We start from the raw sequence: 24,593 nt of genomic DNA, 5'->3' as shown, positions 1-24,593 counted from the left end.
AATGATAGTCATTTGGGAAGATATTCTGAAAAATATTGATAGAATAAATGAAGCACTTCAGAATCATGGAAGTGAGTTGTGGACAATTGCAAAATTATATGCTAGACGTCTGGATTATTTAATTGAGGTTCGAGTCAAAGATAAATTTGAGGACTTCGAAAAAATGGCTAAAGACCTTGTTCAAAACTCTAATTACAAACCGTGCAAAGACCAAAATCAGAAAAGGAAGAGACCATTTGAAGAAACATCAGTGGAATTGGTAGAAGAGTTGACTGCAAAAGATGCATTTCAAATTAATATTTTTTATTGTATTCTTGAAGTACTAGTTACAGAAATGACAAAACGGTGTGCAGCATACAGTATGTTGCATGATACCTTCAGTTTCCTTTCAGACAGATCTCTAACAAAAGATAAAGTTAAATTGAAAGCCAGAGACTTAGTTAATATCTGTTTATCAGACTTGGAAGAAGACTTCTTGATGAATTTCTTATGTCTTCATCATTGTACAAGGATAACAAGTCAGTAGTTGAAGTGACTCAACTGATAAAATCCCAAATAAAAGATAAACTTGTTACAAGTTTTCCAAATGTACATATTGGGTTGAGGATTTACTTATCAATAATTGGAACAAATGCAGAAGAAGAAAGATAATTTTCTAAACTTAAACAAATTAAGAATTATATGCGTTCAACTATGAGCCAGGAATGCCTATCGTCTTTGGCTCTTTTGTGTATTGAAAGTGACATTACTTGTGATATGGACTTTGAGGACATTATTAAAGACTTTGCTGAAATGAAAAGTTGAAAAAAGAATATTTCTTAGGAAATAACTAATAATTTTGAATTGTTGGTTCTATAATGTAATTTTGAATTTTAGATAAATCAGATTTCTGCCTTGCACTCTTTTTTTCTTTCCTTATTAACTTCTTTTTTTCATTTTGTTTGCCTCTTTCGTAGGCCCTAAAAATTTCATAGGCCCTAAGCACTGTGCCTACAGTGCCTAATGGAAAATCCGGCCCTGCTAGAGACAAGGAAAAAGTCCAACTAGGAATGCCTAGATCTGGAGAAAGCATATGACACAATCCTAAGAAAGCTGATTTTGAGCAGTTCTGACATGGTTTGGAGTCCGAGAAATATTGGCAGAGTTAGTGCAAGCTATGTACAACGATTCAAGTAAGAAAAGTGTTCAGTCTCACAGAGGACTTCCTAGTGGTAGTGGGTGTGCACCATGGTTCAGCTCTCAGCCCACTGCTGTTCATACTGGTGATGGACTACATTTGCAAACAGTTTGGAAAGGACAGATCAAGAAAGTTGCTGTATGCAGACAATGTGGCATTACATGCAGACTCTGAGCAAAAACTTCAACAAAGGATAGGGGAATAGAATGCAAAACTTAAGGCACATGGGATGAAACTGAGTACAGATAATACAGTTGTAATGACATCAAATGAGGGAAATCAGAAGAAGATGAAAACTGAGATAGAAGGGTAGATAGTGGAACAGGTTAATAGCTTCAAGTCTCTGAGAGGGATGGTTGAGGAGAAGGGAAGTCTGAATGAAGAGGTCAAATATAGAATCAATACAGAAACAGCCAATTGGCATAGCATCTCAGATGTAGTGAATAACAGAAAATGCCAAAGAAGCTGAAATGTAAGGTGTACAAGACAGTGGTGCGACCAGTACTACTGTATGGTACAGAAACCTGGGCAGTAAAGGCAGAGGAGATGAGGAAGCTAGAAGTGACAGAAATGAAGTGCCTGAGAAAGGTGGTAGGATGGACTCTAGGGGACAGATGAAGAAATGAGGACATAAGAGCAGAAGCCAAAGTAGCTCCAATTACAGAAAAGATAAAAGACAGAATACAGTGGTTTGGACACATGCAGAAAAGCAGAAGACAATCTGGTGAAGAAGACTTGGAACAAACAGGAAGAAGATAAGAAGAAACAAGGACATCCAGCAAAGAGGTGGATGGACTGTGTGAGAGAAGATCTGCCACAGTCAGGCATGAGTGTTGAAGAAGTCAGGAGTGTGATACTGAATCAAGAAATATGGCGTCAGTTAAAACGATACCTCAACCTCATGAAGAAAATGGGAAAAGGGTGTTGAAGATGATTCTCTCATTGTAGGCTGTATCTGGAGCAGTACAGCTTCTTTGGATTTTTCTTCATTCAAAAGCTGCTGGAAATACTGCTTCCATCTGCCATTGATGTCCTGTGGACCAGTGAGCAGGTTATTGCTGGCATCCCTTATGAAGGGTGCCTGACTCTCTTCTTTATATTTCTGTCTTTGCCTTGCAACCTGATATATTTTCTTTGTGCCTCCTACTGAGTCACTCTCTAGAAGATGGTAGAATGCCTCCAATGCATGTTCTTTGCTTTTGCAACTCCTTTCTTAGCCTGTTTGTTAGCCAACCAGTATTCTTTCCTAGCCTGGTCAGTCTTTTCTGTCTCCCACTTTTCCTGCACTCCTTATTTCTTTTGATGACTTCCTGGAATTCTACATTCCACTACCGGCTTTTCTTATGTACCTTATTTCCACACCTGCCTCAGCCACATATCTGTTCTGTAGTCCTCACACATGATGTTTTGAGGTGTTACCATTCTTCTTCAACTTCCTCTATTTCCTCCTCTTTCTGTGGTGCTAGAGCCCTGACTAATTAATTCCATGAACTGTTGTACTTTCTCTCCAGTCAACTTCCAGGCCTTCAGGCTGGCCTCTGGTGCCTTTAGAGCCTTCTCTGACCACTGCTTACAGCTGATTGTGGCAACCAGTAGTTTATGCTGTGGGTTGACTTTTTCCCTGAAGATGACTTTGCAATCATTGATTCTACCCCAAAGTCCTTTTCCTTACTAGGAAGAAGTCTACCTGAGTTACATGTTGGCCACTCTTGTATGTGATCTGGTGACTGTCTCTCTTTCTGAACCATGTGTTGTCCTGCTTTATCTAGTAGGTCCTGCCATTGCTGTCTGAATGCACTCTTTTCCTCACTATCACAGCCCTGCTGTGGGGGATAGGCTGAGATTATGAATACTGCCCTATCATTACACTGGAGTCTGATTGCCATGAGTTTGTAATTAATTCTGATGACATTCCTCACTGCCTCTGAAGCCTCTCCCTCACCACAATTCCCACACCATTTCCAGCCTGTCTTCCTCCTCCTAAGTAGTAGACTCGGGATCCCTAGCCAAGTGCCTTCGCTGTAATGCCCTTCCATCCCATCTCTTGGATGCAATGGATGTCCAGCCTAGTCTGTGTCATCATTTCAGCCACTTCCAAACTGCATCCTGTCAGTGAACCTACATTAAGTGTAGCAATTCTCAGTTCATGTTTAGCAGGTTTATTTATTTATTTATTTACACTTGTTTACCGGGAAATTCCAACTGGACGCAGATCCTTTTTCAGCAGATGCCCTAGGAGAAAAGCTCCACATCACGCACATGATAAATAGAGATACAAAGTTGCAGCAATAGTAAACAACATTACAGGTTGTTGGCTTTAATACAATAGCAAGATATTGATTATCAGCAGTATATACAGTAAATGTTGCAAGTTAAGATAGTTTCTTGTCATTTATAATATTAGTAACAAAGTTGTCAGACAAGATTTTAAAGTATGTAAAGACAATTAGCTAATTCTGACTGTAGTTAGTAGTGGCGGTAGTATAGTTGGGTTAAGAGTCTAGGTGGTGGGGGTAAGGGTGGGGGTGCTAGTCTGGATTAGAACAAGGGCAAAGCCAGTGCCAATTTAAGTGGAATTTGAGTGCACTTGGTGGTATTGCCAATCTTTGATTGGTTTTATGTTCAACTTTCGCTCAGCAGATCTATCGTACTTAACCCAGGCTGGGCAACTAGACACTAGACTGATAATATAACATTTTAATTAATTGCATATAAATGCTATTTTATTCTGCTTAATATTTAAATGTATTGGATTTCTTCTAACTGAGCTATGAACAGCTGACTGTATTTTTCCATTTGCAAGAAATGACATGTTTGAAATGGCCCTGCTTTTGAGGTATTGAAGAATACTGCTCCATTACTTAGCTGCAGGTACAGAGGATATGAAAGATTGTTATGAAGTTCTTAAACCTTGTTGGATTATCCTAAAATGATCTTTATTTCTTTGTGTATTAGAAACTACTGACAGATCGTATCAGTTTTCTTAACCAACAGTAATTCTCCTTTTTATCTGTAACTGCATTTATTACTTTTCCCCTCTGTTTTTGAGGACTACATTTGAGTTAGAATGTTACAAAAATCTTCAGTTTTTTTCTTTAGCTGAGCTGACTTAGGGTGGTATTGAAGCTTCTCATTGCTTTATAGTGATAAGTGAAGACTAATCGTTAGACTCAAAACACATTTCATCTGGCCATGCCACAAATGGATATGATGTGTGAATAAATTCATCTGGTAAATTCATGGTAACAATGGAGACTTTCAATCTACACAATAACTTCTGACCATCTTTTCATATAAACTGCCTGACTGCTGTCAAGCCACTGCAGAAAGTTCTTACAAGATCATGAGTGTATAATAACTAATTTTCAAAACTGTATTTCAGCAATTGCCTGTGGTGAAGGAGGCATAAAAAACATTACCACCAAGTGATCTAAAAATACATCGACAACATCAATACAACAGCAAGAGTGAAAAAGTTAGACACCCATGTTTGATTTCATGTTAATATCAAAACAACATAGTGCAATGTTCACAAAAGTGTTTCATGACCTAAATGTTTACTAACAGGGAAGACAAAATAATGAAAAGAGTATCATAAATTAATTTTAAAAGTACCAGTCTGCCATTACAGTATTATACAGAATGTTCTTGTTAAAGATCTTATCACTTGAAATGGTTATAAAATAAAATTGTATCAAAATGCAATCTCCTTCCAGTTAGAAGTAGGATGAACAGGTAATTTCTGAATAATGCTTCTCCTACAGTCTGAGTGTGAATGTGATTGCACAAGAAGTATACCTGTAGTAATGTTACTGTCATATAACTGTGAAACAAACATGGACTTGTTGATTAGAAGACAGTTGAATGAACATATGCTGCTCTTATATACACAAAGCCCAATAAAGAGCATTATTCCTGATATCTGTTTACTATCTGTTGGGTGTTTGCATGTACTCCCAAAACTATGTGGATTTTCTGGTTGCTCTCACCTCCAAAAAAACACACTAGCTGAACTGTTGAACTAGCTATCTCCAAATGTGCATGTGTGTGTCTGTGTGTTACTTCACTTACATGGTTGACAAACTAAATTAAGTATTCAGAATGTTGCTGAAAGACCACTCTTTGCTAACTGTGGACATACTTGCACAACACCGGAGCCCTTATGAATTTTTATGTTTTGTTTTTTATCAAAAAATTTAGTGTGAAGGGAGGTTGAGCTCTTCTACTGAAGTGTTTTGCAGACCAAGGCACCTGCAAGGCATCAGTGAGTGGCATCTGCTACACTGGGCTAAGAATGTTGTTCACTGTAATCAGTATCAAGAAAATTTATTTCCTGCAAGCAGTCACATCATATTTCCAATTGTTTGGTGTCTGCAATTTATTTGTTTTAACCTCTACACTGTACTTCAGCCATGGCAGTTCTTTAACTATTAAATAGTACAAGTTGCCTTATCCCTGACTATGACCCAGATGACTTGAGATCAATTAGCAGCCTACCAGGGAGGGTAGGTGTTAGTGGTTTATGCTGTTCACCCATACTGGGAAGAAGAGAGATATTGATTGTGGTTGACTGATTGTTCCCATGGGAAAGGAAACTTGCATGTTTACAACTGCTGATGGACTGGGGGGCATGGACTTGACCATCTCAAGCTGTTGATAGTAACTCTTAAGGGTCATGTATGTGGGAGCATGCATACACAATAAGGAGAGCTTAAGATGCTACTGTGATGGTGTGGGTGCCCACAGCAGCCACAAGGTGTAGTATTAGGGCCACTGTGGAGAAAACCCAAGGGTGGCATGTGTGACATTTTACATGACTGCCTGTCACCCACAGAGAAAGGAGGACTGGTTCACAGAGAAATGTTATGTTCAGTAGTCAGCAGTGAGGAAAGCAAAATATAAATGCCTTCTTAAAGCACAGCCAGTACCTAGTAAACAGTGTTGTTTGGCTGAAAGCCAAGCAGTGAAGACTATTATATGATATCTTAAGCTCTCCTTATTGTGTATGCATGCTCCCACATACATGACCCTTAACAGTTATGATCAACAGCTTGAGATGGCCAAGCCCATGCCCTCCAGTCCACCAGCAATTGTAAAGAAGGGCTGAGCCATTTTTTTTACTTAATTACATTTTTTTTAGGTTGTGCAGCAACTCACAACTTGCAATGCCTGATAGATTTTCCTCTTCACATGTGCATTATATATTCATTTACTTCATTAGGCTATCTTCTAATCGTCTTACAATAGCTGCACACTTTCTTCTATCTTTCATTTTTGTTACCGAGTTTAGTGCTTTTCATGTTGTCTTATATTGATTTTCTGTGTTCAAGTCCTTAATTATAACTGTATTCTGGCATTATCCTTTTCTGTTTTTAAGCCGTGTTTCTTTGTTCTCTAACACATTTACAGCTCTAATTCATGTGAATTGTGGTGCTGACCTCCAATATGTGATAAAGTATAGAACACACTGAATCAGACTGCTCTGTGTGCCCTTGTGTTATATTAACACTGATACCACAATATGGAAGACATACCCATGGGCTATTACTATTTTGAACCTGGACGTGAGAAAACAAAATTAGCAGAGGCTAGAGCTATAGCATCTCCTGTAACAAGAAGGTGCAACTCCCTGAACTACTTATTCACAACCAGTTGCCACAGCAGCACTGGGAGAAAATGCAGTCCTCCAGGTATTCTAGTTCCAGATACTTACTTCTTGGGAGACTAGATTAGTGAGAACAGTGTTTTTAAATAATAGCTTGCCCTCCCATATTAACTTCATTCACTAAACAATAAAGTAAGTGGCTAACACTTATGGTTGCTCTGAATAACCTTGAACCACAGGAACCAGGATTTAATACGCTGTTACAGTTATTACTGTCCAACTCATCAACTTACAGCAAATCACTTTGCATCCTCATATTTTAAGATCTTTGTTTGCAGAATCAGTTAGGTGCTGAAACTTAGGAACTCTAAAGCCACTCTTCACCTTATGAAAAAGTTATACTCTGTTCAGCAATGGACCTGATTGGCTAACTTGTTGACATTGTGTGTACTTCAGGAACATAACAAAAGAGGTACTTCTTTTTCAGGACAAAAGAATTTTACTTACAGATGTTCGGTTGTACATTCTGCTGCCCCAGTCAACTCAACCCCTCCCCATTGATAGCCAAGAAGAATTACTTTTTATTATTTTTATTCATTGTTTAATTAAGCTGATCTGACAGACTTTTTTTTAGCTTGTTAACCTAAATGAGGAATACTTTATATAGAAAACTGAGTGGAAAAATCTGGTCAATCTTTGATAAGAGTGGGAAGGTATAAATGATACATAAAGGAGGCAAAATTCCATCAAAATATTTCAGGACTGTTAAACCCTTTGTTTACTACATTACTCCTGTGACAACTATGTAATTACATACCAAGCCTCACTCTAAGCATAATATTAGTGGCATGACTCAGTAATGGCCATGTGTAGGTGCCAGTGTCACAACTTTGATACAAAAGGCAAACTGCAAGGATGATATAAAGCCAAATAACTGTAAAGTTAGTTACAAAAAAGGAAGTGTGCCTAAATGGCAAACTGACTTAGTTTCTCTACATTGAATTCTGCAGAAGTGATACATGAAAACAAATCTCCCATTCTAACTACAAATTAACATACAAAAACACTGTCCATCACTAGCAATTTAGTAAGAATGAGCTACCACTGTACATTGTCCTGATATGTTAATGAAGTTCACAAGCAATGGATTAGTGACAGATGTAAGCTGATGTCCACCTTTACTTGTTCACTTTTTGCCTTGGGTCCTAAATACATTGTATCTTAACAGTTTATTCTATTTCAGCCAAAGTATCCCCACAAAAAGACATTGATAGCCAAAAGAATAATTGCGTTGATGTCACACACAGCTTTCCAGGGATTAGATTCCTCAATACTTGTCAGTTTTCTTTCCAAAGCAGTCTTTTCCTCTTCCGTTAATGCTGGAGCAGGATTGACGTTTATTCCACAGAACCAGAAGAATACTTTCTTCCACCATGGGTAATCTGTAAGAGGAGGTAAAGAAGGGAAGAAAGATAAGATGTATTCTTTATGAAGAAAACACAGCAACAGTCATCTGCTGAACTTGGTAACCTTTGATCCCCTCTTCCAGGTACTGTTCATTGCTTTCAGGGAGTCGGACACTACACGTGAAATTGTCTTTTAATGTGACTGCCTTGCTGTTGTAACTCATCACATTTTAGGCACAGCAAGCCTTCTGCATATAGCTTAACCTTATTATTTCTGCTCTAGTACATCATATTTTATTTCCACATGCAAGATGAAAACATGACAGATCTCTTACTAATTATTAAAGCTATGGTCAGTTTCGATGTATAAAAATTATACTTAGACCACTTTATAGTGCATGCCTGACTACACTTACCTCTACTATTCATATGTATAAATTGTCCTACCCACTTTGTTCTCTTGCTTTTAACTGCCTCCTCCTATTTTGCAAGATAAGAGATAAGCCTGGTACTGCCATTGTAGTTTAAGTGGAAATCCACCCAAATAGTAGTATTACATACCCTCCCAGTGTATCCACACATAATGAGTGTTTGCCATTGCTATTTTAAAGACGGATTGAGAACGCCAGTCATGATCACAGTGTGTCACTGCTACTGCACTGCTTAACTGAGAATACAGTAATGGTAACTCTGTGTGTCAGTACTGTTGCACTGCTTGATTAACAATGCCATTAATGATTACACTGTGTGCTATTACTGCTGCACTGTATAACTGAGAATGCCAGTAATGGTAAAACTGTTTGCTATTACTGCTGCAGTGCATAACTGAGAATGCCAGTAATGGTAACAGTGTGTGCTATCGCTGCACTGCATAACTGAGAATGCCAGTAAGGGTAAAACTGTTTGCTATTACTGCTGCAGTGCATAATTGAGAATGCCAGTAATGGTTAAACTGTTTGCTATTACCACTGCACTGCATAACTGTGAATGAAAGTACTGGTAAAACTGTTTGCTATTAGAGCTGCACTGAATAACTGAGAAAGCCAGTAATGGTAAAACTGTTTGCTATTACCAATGCAGTGCAAAACTGAGAATGCCAGTAATGGTAAAACTGTTTGCTATTACAACTGCAGTGCATAACTGAGAATGCCAGTAATGGTAAAACTGTTTGCTATTACCACTGCAGTGCATAACTGAGAATGCCAGTAATGGTAAAACTGTTTGCTATTACTGCTGCAGTGCATAACTGAGAATGCCAGTAATGGTAAAACTGTTTGCTATTACTGCTACAGTGCATAACTGAGAATGCTAGTAATGGTAAAACTGTTTGCTATTACCGCTGCAGTGCATAACTGAGAATGCATGCAATGGTAAAACTGTTTGCTATTACTCCTGCAGTGCATAACTGAGAATGCCAGTAATGGTAAAACTGTTTGCTATTACCGCTGCAGTGCAAAACTGAGAATGCTAGCAATAGTAAAACTGTTTGCTATTACTGCTGCAGTACATAGCTTCTTCTTTTGGCTTTTCTCAGTTAGGGGTCGCCACAGCAGATCACCTGTCCACTCATGATTGGCAGTGGAGTTTTTACAGTGTCGAGTTGCCAGCCTGGTGCCCAACCTATCACAGAAGGCACACACACACACATCTACGGCCAATTTAGAGTGTCCAATCCACCTGCAGCATGTCTTTGGGATGTGGGAGGAAATCGGAGCACCTGCAGGAAACCCACACGACCACAGGGAGGACATGCAGACTCTGCACAGAAGGCACCCCAGCTGAGGATCAAACCGGAGAACCTCTTGCTGTGAGGCAACAATGCTAACCACTGCACCACCATGGCCACGTGGCCCCTTTCCTCACCTACACTGCATGGTATCACAGCTCCTGATTCAGGTGTCATTGCCTGTCATTGACTTTGTAGTGTTGAGATAGAGGAGACCAATATCAAACCACATTTATAAATATGTACCAACATTTACATTTCCTTTATTCCTGCTTAGCTGCTCCAAGTTTCATTCTCATCTTTGGAGAGACATAGCCTGCCCCACATCTCTTTTACTGCTCTCAGATTGGAGAAGAATTTTATTTCCTTCCACATATCTTATCCAGGGCATCCACTTCCTTCAATCCCCCTCTTTTCCTGTATTGCAATTTATCCTGCTGCTAATTAACTTTCTTTTGTCATATCGCTTGTAGCATCATGGTGCCCTTGTTATTGGCATTCTCCAACAGCAAATGAAAGTATGTAAATCTACACTGTTCAAAACCCTTACCTTATAGTCAAAAAAGTATAGAGTGACCTTGACATTAGAATTTATGTAATTTTTTACTGGGGTAGAACACTGATCAATTACAGGGTCAGCCTGGATTCAAGCTGCTTTCTTTAAACAGTTGCTGTTCAGGTATTCCTCAAACTCTTCTTAGATCACTGATCTAATTAATTCTGTACAGAGCATATTAGATTTAGCAGCTCTGCACCCCCCCCCCCGGTAATCACTGTTATAACAAGGTTATTTCCCTCACTTTCTAAATTCATTTGAAGTACTCTCCTGCATGGTTCTGCAGTTCCACAGCTTCCTTCTCTAGTGTGTTTGTAGCATAATACTGCATGTATGCATGATACAGTTTTACATGCGAGTAGTTATGTCTGACATAACTTACACTGTGCTGATGGCAAGCTACAGGGATTAACAGCTCCACCTGTATATCAGTACTGGCACTGTAGGTAGGCTAAACACTTGGAGATACTGGTGCAGTGTTGGGTAGTGTGGAGAATACTCTGCATTTAGTATGATGCAGTATGATGCTCTACCAGGAGAGAAGTGGTAACTTTATAAGATGATGGAGGCTGTCAGCTATGTTATCTCAAAGGTTTCACCTGGCCCCTAATGTAATGTTTTGAAATTATTCAACCATAAGAGGATGGAGGAGAGTCACTTGTCCTATCTGTGCCCCCAAAAGACTGTGTTCATACTGGTATATCATGACATTTATATGATATTTGCATGTATATCTGTTAGACTATAATAAACTTGCTTGTTTTGCATTCATTGTTTTTGTCTCAACGACAAATATATTAAAACTCTGTAGATACATTAAATGTTTATATGATGTTAATTGCTCATTTAATATTTTGCATAATCTCCCAGTAAAAATAAATATAGAGATAGATAAGTTGGTAAGATAGCTAGCTAGATAGCTAGATAGAGAGCTAGATGGGATGCCATCCAAAATATCCTTCTTCAAACAGTATTAAATCTCCAGCCATACTTCAAATATTGATTTTAGAATTTATCTTTAGAACACAATGGGATCTGTTCTTCTTGAAATAATCACATAAATGAAATACTCATGTATTTAGAAAGTAAAATATTGTCTGGCACTCATACAACTTGTCATATACTCATAGTATGGAGGCAGAACTCTCTCACAATGCAGCCTCAGTTCATAGAACACAGTAACATAAACGTACAGGGAGATAATCCAAGTTAGTGAAAAATGGAATAATATTAATAAGGAATACTGCATTTTGGATGAAGCTATCACCACTCTGCATAGGATTCATGAGCAGTACAAAATGAAATATATCTCAGAGTGATGCAAGGCAAAGCACATGAATATTAAGTGGTATGTAAAAACAGACAGTAGTAGGATCCTACATAGCTTAGCACATACGTAGAAACTAGCAATGGTGGTGGAGAGGAATGTGGAGTAGGTACCACACACATACTGAGGTTGTGCAGATGCGGGCAGTTCTGTAAAGAGTTCTGTTAGAAGATGCCATGTGCTTACTGAGGTTGTGTAAAGGCTAGCAATTCTGTTAGCAGGTATCACTACATACTAAGATCATGCAGATGGTGGCAATTCTGTACACAGCTCTTTTAGTAGGTGCCATACTTATACAAAGACCATGCAGATGCTATAGTTCTACACATCTAGACATCTGTTATTCTGGCTGATCAATGGCTCCTTAGTTGTAAGGATTCCATGCTAACAATTAACATGCATCAGAAATCGCTTATTTCTAAACCTAATGACATCATTACAGTGAGTCTTGCAAATACTATTATGTTGCAAGATTGACATCTGTTTCCCTGACAATAAAACTCCAAAAATATTTCACTGAAAGCAGTTTCAGTGAAACTCCTAGGAAGTATTTTTTTGAAGGGGAGCAAGCCCACCTGCACCCCACATGGAGGAGAAACCCTCCACACCATCTGAACTTAGATATATCTACTCTAAGTTCACACAATAGTGGAGAAAAGGGAATTCTTCACTTTCAACAAAAGTGCTTTCAGTGAAACATTTTCACTGAAATGACAGTTGCTGAAATTACCATCTGACAGGCTCCCTTGCGAAAACACTGGGAGTGCCCATGATGCTATTATATTGCAGATGAACAACTAGGTATTCTCCCAAATATGTACCCACATGGACATCTTAAAGGGACATAGAGAATACAGCAGTAGCCACACTAAGCTGAGACATAACATGACATCAGGATTAGGCATTATGTAGAAGCAGTAGCTTAAACCTACCTGTTACAATCATGAGAGTATATGTTTTCTATAACCCCACAGGTAGTTAAGCTTAACTGCTACATTCATTTGAAATGATCCTGTCCACCAGCCTTCATGGTATGCTGAGGAGGTGTACATCTGAGCTTATAGTCAGACAAGTATGGTGATGGTGGAAGAAGTGTTTGGCATTCTGAAAGCATTTCAAATGCTTGGAGATTTTGGGGGTGTGATCAGTTACTCACTTGCATGGATGTTCCTGGCCTGTGCCATTCTATACAATATGAGACTGCAACAGAGGGTGGCAACTCCTCAGTACAGTGTCAACATTGCACTGAATGTGAGTGAGCAGTTGCAGAACAGGAAGTCAAAGAGGATGATTGAAGGAAAGCATCATCACAGGCACAAATTAAAAAGTGGCCTACAGAGTTCCATGCACTGGCACAAAGACAGCATTTGGTGGACTTTTATGCAGTATGGTGTAGAACATATGTGGACATGCTGTGTATCAATACAATTGTTCCAACATGCCAAATTGAAATTTTCAGTAATACAATGGACAAGCAATTGCTGGGGTCATGGCTGAGCTGCAGTACAGTATCAGCATTAATGCATGTACATTCAGAGCTGTACATCAGATATGGTGTCCAGCTGCAGGACTGTTGGATACCCATCATATCATTAATTTTAGACCACATCCTCCATATAGTAGATTTAAAGCACACAACTACTGCCTGATTTAAACATGCAGCAGGTGTTACAAATCACAAGGTGCATTGTGACAACTGTCACCAGGTGCATTGTGACTATTGCCTGTCACTATCACCAGATGCATTGTAATTACTGCCTGTCACTGTCACCAGGTGCATTGTGACTACTGCCTATCACTGTCATCAGGTGCATTGTGACTACTGCCTATCACTGTCACCAGATGCATTGTGACTACTGCCTGTTGCTGTCACCAGGTGCATTGTGACTACTGCCTGTCACTGCCACCAAGTGCATTGTGACTACTGCCTGTCACTGTCCCAGATGCATTGTGATTACTGCCTGTCACTGCCACCAGCTACATTGTGACTACTGCCTGTCAATGCCACCAGGTGCATTGTGACTACTGCCTATCACTGCCACCAGGTGCATTGTGACTACTGCCTGTCACCGTCCCAGATGCATTGTGATTACTGCCTGTCACTGCCACCAGGTACATTGTGACTACTGCCTGTCACTGCCACCAGGTGCATTGTGATTATTGCCTGTCACTGCCACCACATGCATTGTGATTACTGCCTGTCACTGCCACCAGGTACATTGTGACTACTGCCTGTCACTGCCACCAGGTGCATTGTGATTACTGCCTGTCACTGCCACCAGGTACATTGTGACTACTGCATGTCACTGCCACCAGGTGCATTGTGACTACTGCCTATCACTGTCATCAGGTGCATTGTGACTACTGCCTATAACTGTCACCAGATACATTGTGACTGCTGCCTGTCACTGCCACCAGGTGCATTGTGACTACTGCCTGTCACCGTCCCAGATGCATTGTGATTACTGCCTGTCACTGCTACCAGGTACATTGTGACTACTGCCTGTCACTGCCACCAGGTGCATTGTGACTACTGCCTGTCACTGCCACCAGGTGCATTGTGACGACTGCCTGTCACCGTCCCAGATGCATTGTGATTACTGCCTGTCACTGCCACCAGGTACATTGTGATTACTGCCTGTCACCGTCACCGGATGCATTGACTACTGCCTGTCACTGCCACCAGGTGCATTGTGATTACTGCCTGTCACCGTCACCAGCTGCATTGTGATTACTGCCTGTCACTGTCACCAGGTTTGAAGACATTAGCATAGGGCAGTACTCATACTACTGCTTCAACGTGGGAGCTGTATGTATTAGGAAGTGGCTGTAAATGTGCAGATGCTGGGCTATGGCGAGGAGGTTTGACCCCAAGTGATAAACATTAGTGAAAATGCATGAGAAGCATGGGTCAAATCAATTGCCTGTGTCTGCTTAGCAGTGTCATTATGTATGCTATCTGTAGCATCTTGTATGCATTCTCAGCACAGCTTATATGAGATCCATGAGCATTCTATTGCTGAGTCATCACAACATGAGCTCTCTCTCTCTCTCTCTTTCCCGTTTATGCACTATGTGGTTCATCGGCAATGAACACGTTTCAGAGCTTGTTGTTTCTGTAGCAGTTATAGGTTTTACAGGCTCAGGTTGCTAGTCTCAAGGCCCAACCCTCCTCGGAGGGTGCACCACTCACACTTGCATGCATACACTCACACCTAGGGCCAATTTAGAGTTTTAATCCACCTACTGCAAGTCTTTGGAATGTGGGAAGAAACCCACGCAGACGTAAGGAGGACCTGCAGACTCCACAGGGAACACATGCAAGATGAGAATCAAACCAGAGAACCTCTTGCTGTGAGGTGACAATGCTAACTGCTATAGCACTGTGCCACCCACAACATGACCAGTGTCTTGCAATAGGTCCATGGTCATGACTGTTCAAAGAGGCTTCTCCTGGAAAATGATTTGTTTCATGTCAAAGTTTACTGAATTCTGATTGTGTTTGTTACTGGAGGTGTGGGGGTGATCATGCCTCTACTGGGCTTGTACCATGGATATCACATGACTCATACAATGACCACCATTATGCATGTTAGCAGGCTGCAGAGGCTAATCCTCAGCAGTGGATGTATTGATTATGCCAAAATATGTTGCAACTCTGTGCCTGTCTGGAGACATCAGATTCGGACTTAACAGGAGATTCTGGAAGTGATTCCCCTGTCTTCTGTGTGTTTACTCACCCGCATGTTGTCATTTCTACTGCATGATGCATGCATAGCTGTGCAATCCATGCTACCAGTGTCAGAAAGTGTCTATGGGGCAACTATTTCTAGGGTGCTATCATTGTCAGTGTGGAAACTATCTTCCAGTGTCAGTGTCTTTGTTCTTCTACAATGTTACATATATACCTGCCACCATTCAGGAGTACTGATCCATGTCTGTGGGTCAGTGTGTTATTTGTTTATTTCCTCCATTTCCAACATGGTGTCATCTTTATGTCTCTAGTATATGTACACAGATATGGAAAAACACATGCGAGTCAGCCTTTGCCAACAATATGCACATCATGTTATATAGCATGCAGCATACAGCTCAAGAAAGGATATGGATGTTATTTGAGATTCTAGTTATGGAAGCCACTACTGAAGGGTGTCCTTCATTCTTTCTGTTCCTGTTGGCTTAGCTATAATCTATTGGTCTGAGATTCCAGAGGTTCCTGTGGACATATTGATGAGCATTCACTTTGCCATACACATGCTGAGTGCTAATTTTTGCATCTGCACCTGGCTATGTGCCAAGAGACACTCACCTGATGTGACAGTTGTACAGCCACATAATAGCTGTACCACACATCCCCACAAGTGACACTCTCTGTATACCAGCCCTTGCAATTATCATCATAACCACAAGGAACTAACTACATATCATTTTCCTGGTAAAAGTACTACATGTGACTGCTCACCGAAGGAAACTGGAAACTTAAGGAATGGAGTCTGAGCCATGACAAGGTCTAGCACTAATGGCTGCAACTGATCAGCACAGTAGAATGCTTCCTAGCTCTTTGTAATGCATACTATACTATATTGCACTGCATTTGCTTAAAGCAGAAGGAAAACAAAAGCTTCCTTAATCTGTCCTTTTAAATGCTTTAAGATTCGACCTTCAGTCCATTGCTACCTTCTCTCCTTACCACCTTCTACCTGTCATGTGCACTTCTGAATACCTCTGTGGATTTTTCCTGCAAGGCACATTTCAGTACTCCAGTTCGTGAGTTCACAACCCTTGATCTGAAAAAGTATTTTTGAAAAAACAAGTAGTATACTGAAAATACAGGATGTAGTTAGTCTGTGTTACCTGCTGTATCCGCCCTTCCTTATCCCTCTGTCCTTCTTCAAAATGACCTTCCCTTATATGATCTAGTGCACCACCATAATATCTGTTCTGTCTCTTATATTCTCAAGTGAGAAGAGGTCTAGCTCCTTTAGCTCTGGTCATATCCACCCCTCTCCCCACTCATCTTTCTGTCACCTTTATTCCTTACTTCCTTCCAGCAGTCATATGTAATTTTTATGATTTGAAAACCGTATCTACCAACTATATCAAATCCCTGCTTAGCAAGCTAAAACCCTGCTCTCCCTCCATGGATAGTCTCCTTCCACTCTTTCTCTGTAAGGCTGCAAACTCACTAGCACTTCCCATCTCTATTCTTATTAACCGCTCACTCACTGAATCCAAAGTCCCCACAATTTGGAAAAAATTTACACCATACCCATTTACAAGGGTGGTAAATCTTCAGAGCTTGCCAGCTTTGGACCTATTGCAATTCTCTCACCTCTCTCCAAAATCTTAGAGAAATATGTCCATAAGCAAATTCTACAATACCTCTTACAAGAAAACCTACACCCCACACACACAACATGGCTTTCATCCAAAACACAGCACCTCCACTGCTCTTATATCCTTCATTAACTCTATATCTCAAGCTAAGGACAATAACAAACTCACTTCCACTCTATTCCTCGACTATTCTAAAGCCTTCAAAACCGTATGTCACCCTCTGCTTCTGACTAAACTCTCTGAACTTAATCTGTCCCCTTCAACCATCTCCTGGTTTGCAAGTTCAATCTCAGGTCAGCAACAGTCTGTTAGATGGACTCTACTACATCACCTGCCCTACCTATCAAAATGGGAGTTCCCCAAGGGTCTATTCTTGGCCCTCTCCTGTTAAACTTTTTTTTACTAATCACAAGGTCTGTGTATTTTATTAAAAAGTGGTGGTTTAAGTTCTTGGTGTTCTGTGAAGTTGGCTCCTTGGTTCTACTAGCATTTTGTGGTTGTGTATATATATATATATATATATATATATATATATATATATATATATATATATATATATATATTTGCTCTTTTTTGGGCTGTGGTTTTGCTATTTTTACTAATCAATTGCATACTTCCTGTCCTCAGCCATCCCTCATGCAAAATGTTGATATTATCATAGCTGATTCCCTCTCAGACCTAAATAATCTCATGCAAAAATCCTTCCTATCAATTGAAAACTGTCTCACTCAGAATCAGCTGATTCTAAATCCCGAAAAAATAAACTCCTGCTTTTCACCCCCAAACCCTTGAGCCATCTCAAATCTTCCTTCTCTAGCTCTTCCCTTAACAATACAATTATCTCAGTTGAGTCTCACACCGAGCTTCTGGGAGTCATCATAGATGACCAACTCACATTTGATCTACATATCGCCAATAACGTAATAAAAAAATTCTCACCACTAGTTCCAAAATCTCTCTATCCCATGCTTACCTCCTTCCAAGTTTATTCTATGGCTCTCAAATCCTCACAAACCTATAATCCTCTCCCCTGTCTAAACTAGAATATACTTACAACAAAATTGCTAGATTTGCAACAGATCAAACCCACCAGTCTCACCACTGCCTTGCCCTCAAATGCCTTAGCTGGTAAGAATTTCCCCACTAACTTCTCCTCTCTCAGCTTCAAATCATGCATTCTATTTTTTACCAGCCCTCCTCTTGCCCTGACCTGGCCTCACTAGTCTTCTACTATACCACCCCAAGACCTTTACGAAGTTCTGAACAAAACCTCCTCACTATCTACAAATCTAAAAGCAAAATTGGGTAAAACATGTATAGCTACTCTCCTGCCCAAGCTTGGAACAAACTTCCACTACACATCAGAAATATTACTCACCCACAGAGTTTCAAGACTGCTCTCAAAAACCTTCTAATCAGTACTTGGCTCTGTCACTGAATGTACCCACCGGCCATGACAGGCTCCTCCATGCTTCCTCTCATCAGTCCTTCTCTCTTCGTCTCATGTCCACCTTTCTTCTCGAAATTCAACCCCCTACTCCTACTAGACTTAAAATAACTTCATCTTCTACTCTCTGGTCTCTACTCACCTAATCACTTATTCCTCCTTTTACTTGAGCTCCTTCTACAACTTCTGGTACCTTTAGGCACATATATTTGGCACTGTGCCACTTGAAGTGCCATGGGAAAGGCTTGTATATAACTGCTGATGTACAAAGGATTACACCCTGGATTTGTGTTGCAGTCAGGTCTATTGTATTTGTTATTGCACCATTCAAAGTACTGTGGTATATGCCTGCATATAACTTCTTATGTACAAATGTTTCCACTTAGGATTTGTTTATACTAATTGTGTCTCCAATTTTGATTTGTGATATTACTTATATGATTTATTTATACACTTTGGATTTGTTATACTATTTGTTTGTACTAATTGTGGAGCTTTTCTCCCCGGGTCTCTGCTAAAAAAGGGCTTCTGCTCTGTTGGACTAACCTGGTCAACAAATGTCAAATAAATGAAATAAATATGGCCTCCAGAACTACTTGCGGTACACCAGCTATGCTGTGACAATACCCTGCAGATTGGAAGCATTACTTCTTTGTTTCTGGAATCTATCCCCCTGAGAATACACTCCAGCATTCTATTCTGCTGCCATTGCCCTCTCACATTGCTTGTAGTGGCCAAAGCCAGGCGTGATTGACACCCTCAGATCATTTTTTTGTTTTGTTGCTAATAGTTTCACTCTATCCTACTGATAATTCACACCATGGTTGTTGTCGTCTATGTGTGATACTTTGCATTTGTTTACTTTAAACCTTAACTGCTACCTTTCTTCGCAACTTTTTAGCTCTTCCAAATCATTCAATGGACACTCCCCCCATTTTTCCACTGTACTGCACCCAGGACAGATCCATGTGGGAATCCACTAGTCAGTCTCCTATTTCAGGGAATTGTTCCTCTCACCACATACTATTAAACCATACAGCAATTCACTTTTACAATATATGTCCTTCCCTCATTCTACCCTAATTTTCCTTACAGCTTCCTGTGTGAGATCAAGTGAAAGTCTTTATTGAAGCCAAGGTAGGCCATGTGCACTGCACTGCCTTGTCATGACAGTTCTAGCCATGAACCCATGTTGATTGCAGTCTTGGAGATTGTTTCCTTCTCTCAGTGACAGCAGCCCTGCATTCAGGATTCTCTCCGTGACTTTCCTTGCCACTGCTGTTAATTTAGTAGGCTTGTGGTTCCCAAGATTTGTTTCTGCTTCCTTCTTTGCACAAGGGTATCAGACTTGGTTTATTCTAGGTCTTTGGCACTTCTGCACTAGCCAGTGACCTGTGAAGATGTCATTCAGGTTGTCTGCCAGATCACTGGCCATATTCCTGGAGACTCTTGGAGACAGAACAACTGTTTTTTGTGCTTTATCGTACCTATGGGCAGCTATTTCCCACTGAATCTTCTGTCTCTCTCCCTCTCCATCCTGTGATGTGCCTACTGCTCTGTTTAATTCTTCCTTGTTTCACATCCAGCATTGCACCATCCCTTTGTTTTCCTTCTCAAGACTAAAGCAAAGAAAACATTTTTAATTATCTTTGCTTTTTAACTAGTCTTCTGTGGTCTCCCTCCCTTCTTTGCTTGACCTGGTTAGTTCTGTTCCTTTCTTCTCTTAGCTATGTACCTATAAAAGCCCTTACTTCCATTCTTGATATCAACTGCTAACTCTTTTTCACATCTAACCCTTGCTGGCCTTACAATTTTTGCTGTGTTATATAAATGATATCTATATCAGTGACACCAGGATTGCCCAATGACAGCATTCACATCAGCAGTTTCTTGTTTTTATAGATGTTCACATTAGACAAGAAGACCATGACTGAAAAAAATAGATACTGTCCTGGGTTGCTTGAAGTAAGCTGATTCTACCTTTTTGATGTTTTCACTTCAGCAATACAGTATTTGTATGCCCTGCTCATTTCTGAGAAAGTAAGCATGTCTTTGACTGTGTAGTGACAATGAATTCAGGAATATTTTCCCTTCCATAAAAACTTACATCACATGTTCCAGCCAGAGATTAATCCTTGTGTCATTCTTATAGCCTGAGACATAGTGTACCAGGCATTGAAATAGTGCCTAGCATACCTGCTGACCATTGCACACAGTTTATTCATTAACACAATGACAATTACAGGTGCTGCTACAGTACAGAGTAGCACTCAGCTGGGGCAAATAAAAAATGGCATCACTTAATAATATCAGTGTGATTTACACTAATACACATCAATGCAAAATGACAAAATGTTTCAAAATGTCATGGTTTACTGTCCTGTAGAGTAAAACAATGCACTAAGACTTGTTTAGGTAAATGGCATACTTATGTATGACATACACCATTCATGCCACTGAGGAATCCATAACTTCTTAGAGTCATGGATCTCAGTAAAACTACATATGCATGACACGTGACACTCTGTAATGCATTACTACCCCTGGTTTTCCATCTGTAAGAAATCCACCAACACCATCTGCCTAATAACATGTGGCATAATCTATTGCATACTTACTTAATAGTATATTCCTGTGTGGTTTTATTTTAGTGCCCTACTGTATAAGCACATAGCATGCAGGTGCCATTTTCAAGCTGCTAATGGTTCATTAGCGCTCCTTGCATGTACTCAGATAGTGTTTCAACTTGCTACCAATTATATAATTTGTTGAAATGGACATACTGCTTTAGGGATGATAACTCTCTGAGGCACTAAGTCTCATAGGTGCTTTGTGAGGAAAAGCCTTCAGTTTATCCACCTAGAAACATTTAATTATGGGCATATTTTTTATGAGGAACCACACGATGCACTGCACAAAGATGTGGGAAAAATATGTCAATGGCTGAGTACCCAGCCAGAATAAAGGGTGATGTCACTACAGGTTGAATAATGCATTGAACCACTACAGGTATAACAAAATGTGGAGGCACTGTAGGTAGAACAAAGTGCAGATCCACTACATGTAGAGTAAAGTGCAGAGCCACTACAAGCAGAACAAAGTGCAGTGCCACAGATAGAATAAAGTGCAGTGCCATTGCAGTTAGAACAGAATGCAGTGCTACTACATGTAGAGCAAAGTGCAAAGTTACTATAAGTAGAATGAAGTACAGTGCCACAAGTAGAACAGAGTGCAGTGCAACTACAGGTAGAACAAAGTGCAGTGCCACTACAGTTAGAACAAATTGCAGTGCCACTACATGTAGAGCAAAGTTCAGAGCCACTACAAGCAGAACAAAATGCAGTGCCACTACAGGCAGAACAAACTGCAGTGTCACTACAGTTAGTACAGAATGCTACATGTAGAGCAAAGTGCAGCATCACTATAAGCAGAATGAAGTGCAGTTTCACAAGTAGAACTGAGTGTGGTGCAACTACAGGTAGATAAAAGTGCAGTGCCAATACAGTTACAACAAAATTCAGTGCCACTACATGTAGAGCAAAGTTCAGAGCCACTACAGGCAGAACAAAGTGCAGTGTCACTACAAGTAGAACAAAATACAGTGCCACTACAAGCAGAACAAAGTGCATTAATACTACAAGTAGAACAAAGTGCAGTGCCACTACAAACAGAACAAAATGCAATGCAACTGCAGGTAGAACAAAGTGCAGTGGAACTACAATCATCACAAAGTGCAGTGCCACAAAAGGTACAGCAAAGCAGAGACCCAATGTAAGCAGAATGAAGTGCAAAGTGCAGTGCCACTACAACAGAACAATGTGCAGTGCCACTCCAGGCAGAATAAAGTGTAAACCCACTACTTGTAGAGCAAACTGCAGTGCCACTACAGGTAGAGCAGAGTGTAACCATTATATGTAGAAAAAAGTGCAGAGCCACAACACGTAGAACAAAGTACAGTACCACATCATGTAGATCAAAGTCCAGAGTCACTACATTTAGAGCAAAGTACAGTGCCACTATAGGTAGAGCAAACAGAATAGCCACTACAAGCAGAACGTGCGGTGCCACTACAGGCAGAAGAAAGCATAGTCCAACTATAGGTAGAACAAAGCACAATGCCGCCACAAGTAGAACAGAGCACAATGCCATTACAGGTAGAAGAAAGTGCAGTGCACTACAGGTGGGACAATGTGCAGAACTGTTTAATTAACTTTCTATTATTTAAATTTGTTAAATTGGGGTTAGAGCACTCTTCCACATGTATCCTACCTTAGCAATAGACAATAGGGGTAATATGGCAGAAAAAAATGTCAACCCTATTACCTCTCACCCTTGGAGTCCCTCAGGGCTCAATTTTAGGTCCCCTACTCTTTTCTATCTTCATCAATGACCTCCACACTGCCCTCCCAGAAGCAACCTGCATCCAATATTCAGACAATTCCACCCTGATCTGCTCAGTCTCCTCCCCATCAGAACTGCAAACCTTAACCAAGAATACATTTAACACAGTGGAAAACTTGCTCTCTAATCACAGGTTACTGAATACTAACAAAACTAAATTGCTTCTGTTTGCCACCACCAGTAGATCCACCCCACCTTCCATCTCCATAACCTCCAGCAATGGTACCACCATAGCCCCAGATGACCCCACTAAACTATTAGGGGCTATCGTCGATAAAGTCAAATTTGATTTGCATGTCAATAAAACTATTAAAACAATTAACAAGAAGTTTGGGTGACAACACTATATAGAAATAATCCCTTCCTAACCCCATTAGCCAGGACCATCATCGCCCACTCTAATCTCCTCTCCACCCTTCTATATGCTTCCCCCATACTCTCTAATTTGAAGAAATCCAAACTCAACAAACTCATACGCTCCTACACCCACATCACCAGATTTGCCACCAACTCCATATACAGGACTCATCACTGTCAAAACCTTAATCACCTAGGATGGCTTGAATTACCCAACTTAATATTGTTCAACCAGCTCATAGTAGCACATAAAATTCTCAACAAACCTGAAAATACTCCTGCACTCACAACATCATAAAACCCTATAATAACCCCAGGCCACTGCACTCATCCAACAAACTTCAGGTCCAAACACACACAGCTAACAACACAGCTGGACTTTGTTGGCAGAACTTGGAATTCTCTCCCAGCCAACCTTACCCTGGAACCCTCTCTAAATCACTTTAAAAATGGACTGAAACAATATTCTAAAACTCATTGGCTTTGCCCCTGTGCTAACCCCAATTAACTACCACTCTGTCTATTAAGGCTAAACATATTGTGTGCATTTTTCTCCTCATATCTAATTTACAAATTGTTGTCACATTTTGTTTATGTAAAGTTACTATGAATCCTGTGAGTTCCTTCCTACAGACTGGACTGCATTGTATGTACTTTGTAAATTTGCATGCCTCAAGTGTAAACCTTATGTGTGTCTCTGGAGCTTTTCTCCCCAGGCCTCCGCTGAAAATGGACATATATCCAGTTGGACTATCCTGGTCAACAAATGTAAAATAAAATAAATAAATTTCAAGCACTGTGCAAGTGTGAAAAATCATGCAGTATAAAAACATACATTTTGAGACATTGAATAGTCTCAACTTTTCCTTAGAATTATAACCATAACAAAGAGACAAAGTGAAGAAGAAGAAGAAGAAGAAAAACGTGAGGGGTGCAGCATGTTCATAACATTTGTTATTTAACAAATGAGCTATGACAATTATTGAATAATGAAGTGCCTTATACATTATTTTTCTAATAGAATAAATAGCAGAATATGAGAAAACAGAATTAGTAGAAGGAAGAGAAAATGAAAGTCTATATTGGAGGGGAGAGTAGAGTTTAGATACTGGGAAGATTAGAGTGAGACATATTAGATAAAAGGTGAAAATGGAGTGGTCACAAAAGACAGGATTATGGGAACTTGGAATAAAAGGTAACTGCTATGTGTGTTTTTTATTTTATCTCATTGTTATGAAAACAGTAACCTTTGAC

The 24,593-nt window shown here is 40.0% G+C and overlaps 1 protein-coding gene across 1 annotated transcript in view; it reads right to left on the bottom strand.

Annotated features, from left to right (window-relative positions):
• Positions 1-7,466: 7,466 nt before the first annotated feature.
• SLC5A9 (solute carrier family 5 member 9) overlaps positions 7,467-24,593 on the bottom strand; it is a 919,403-nt gene continuing 902,276 nt past the window's right edge. Inside the window, exon 13 of the mRNA XM_044085977.1 lies at positions 7,467-8,224. Coding sequence (XP_043941912.1) covers positions 8,022-8,224 — 203 coding nt within the window. The 3' untranslated portion in view covers positions 7,467-8,021. The remainder of the gene's footprint in view (positions 8,225-24,593) is intronic.

Source organism: Protopterus annectens, chromosome 10.part0, assembly GCF_019279795.1.
Source record: "Protopterus annectens isolate FY-2018-M chromosome 10.part0, PAN1.0, whole genome shotgun sequence".
NCBI classification, from domain to species: domain Eukaryota; kingdom Metazoa; phylum Chordata; order Ceratodontiformes; family Protopteridae; genus Protopterus; species Protopterus annectens.
This window is presented reverse-complemented; position numbering and strand designations above follow the sequence as displayed.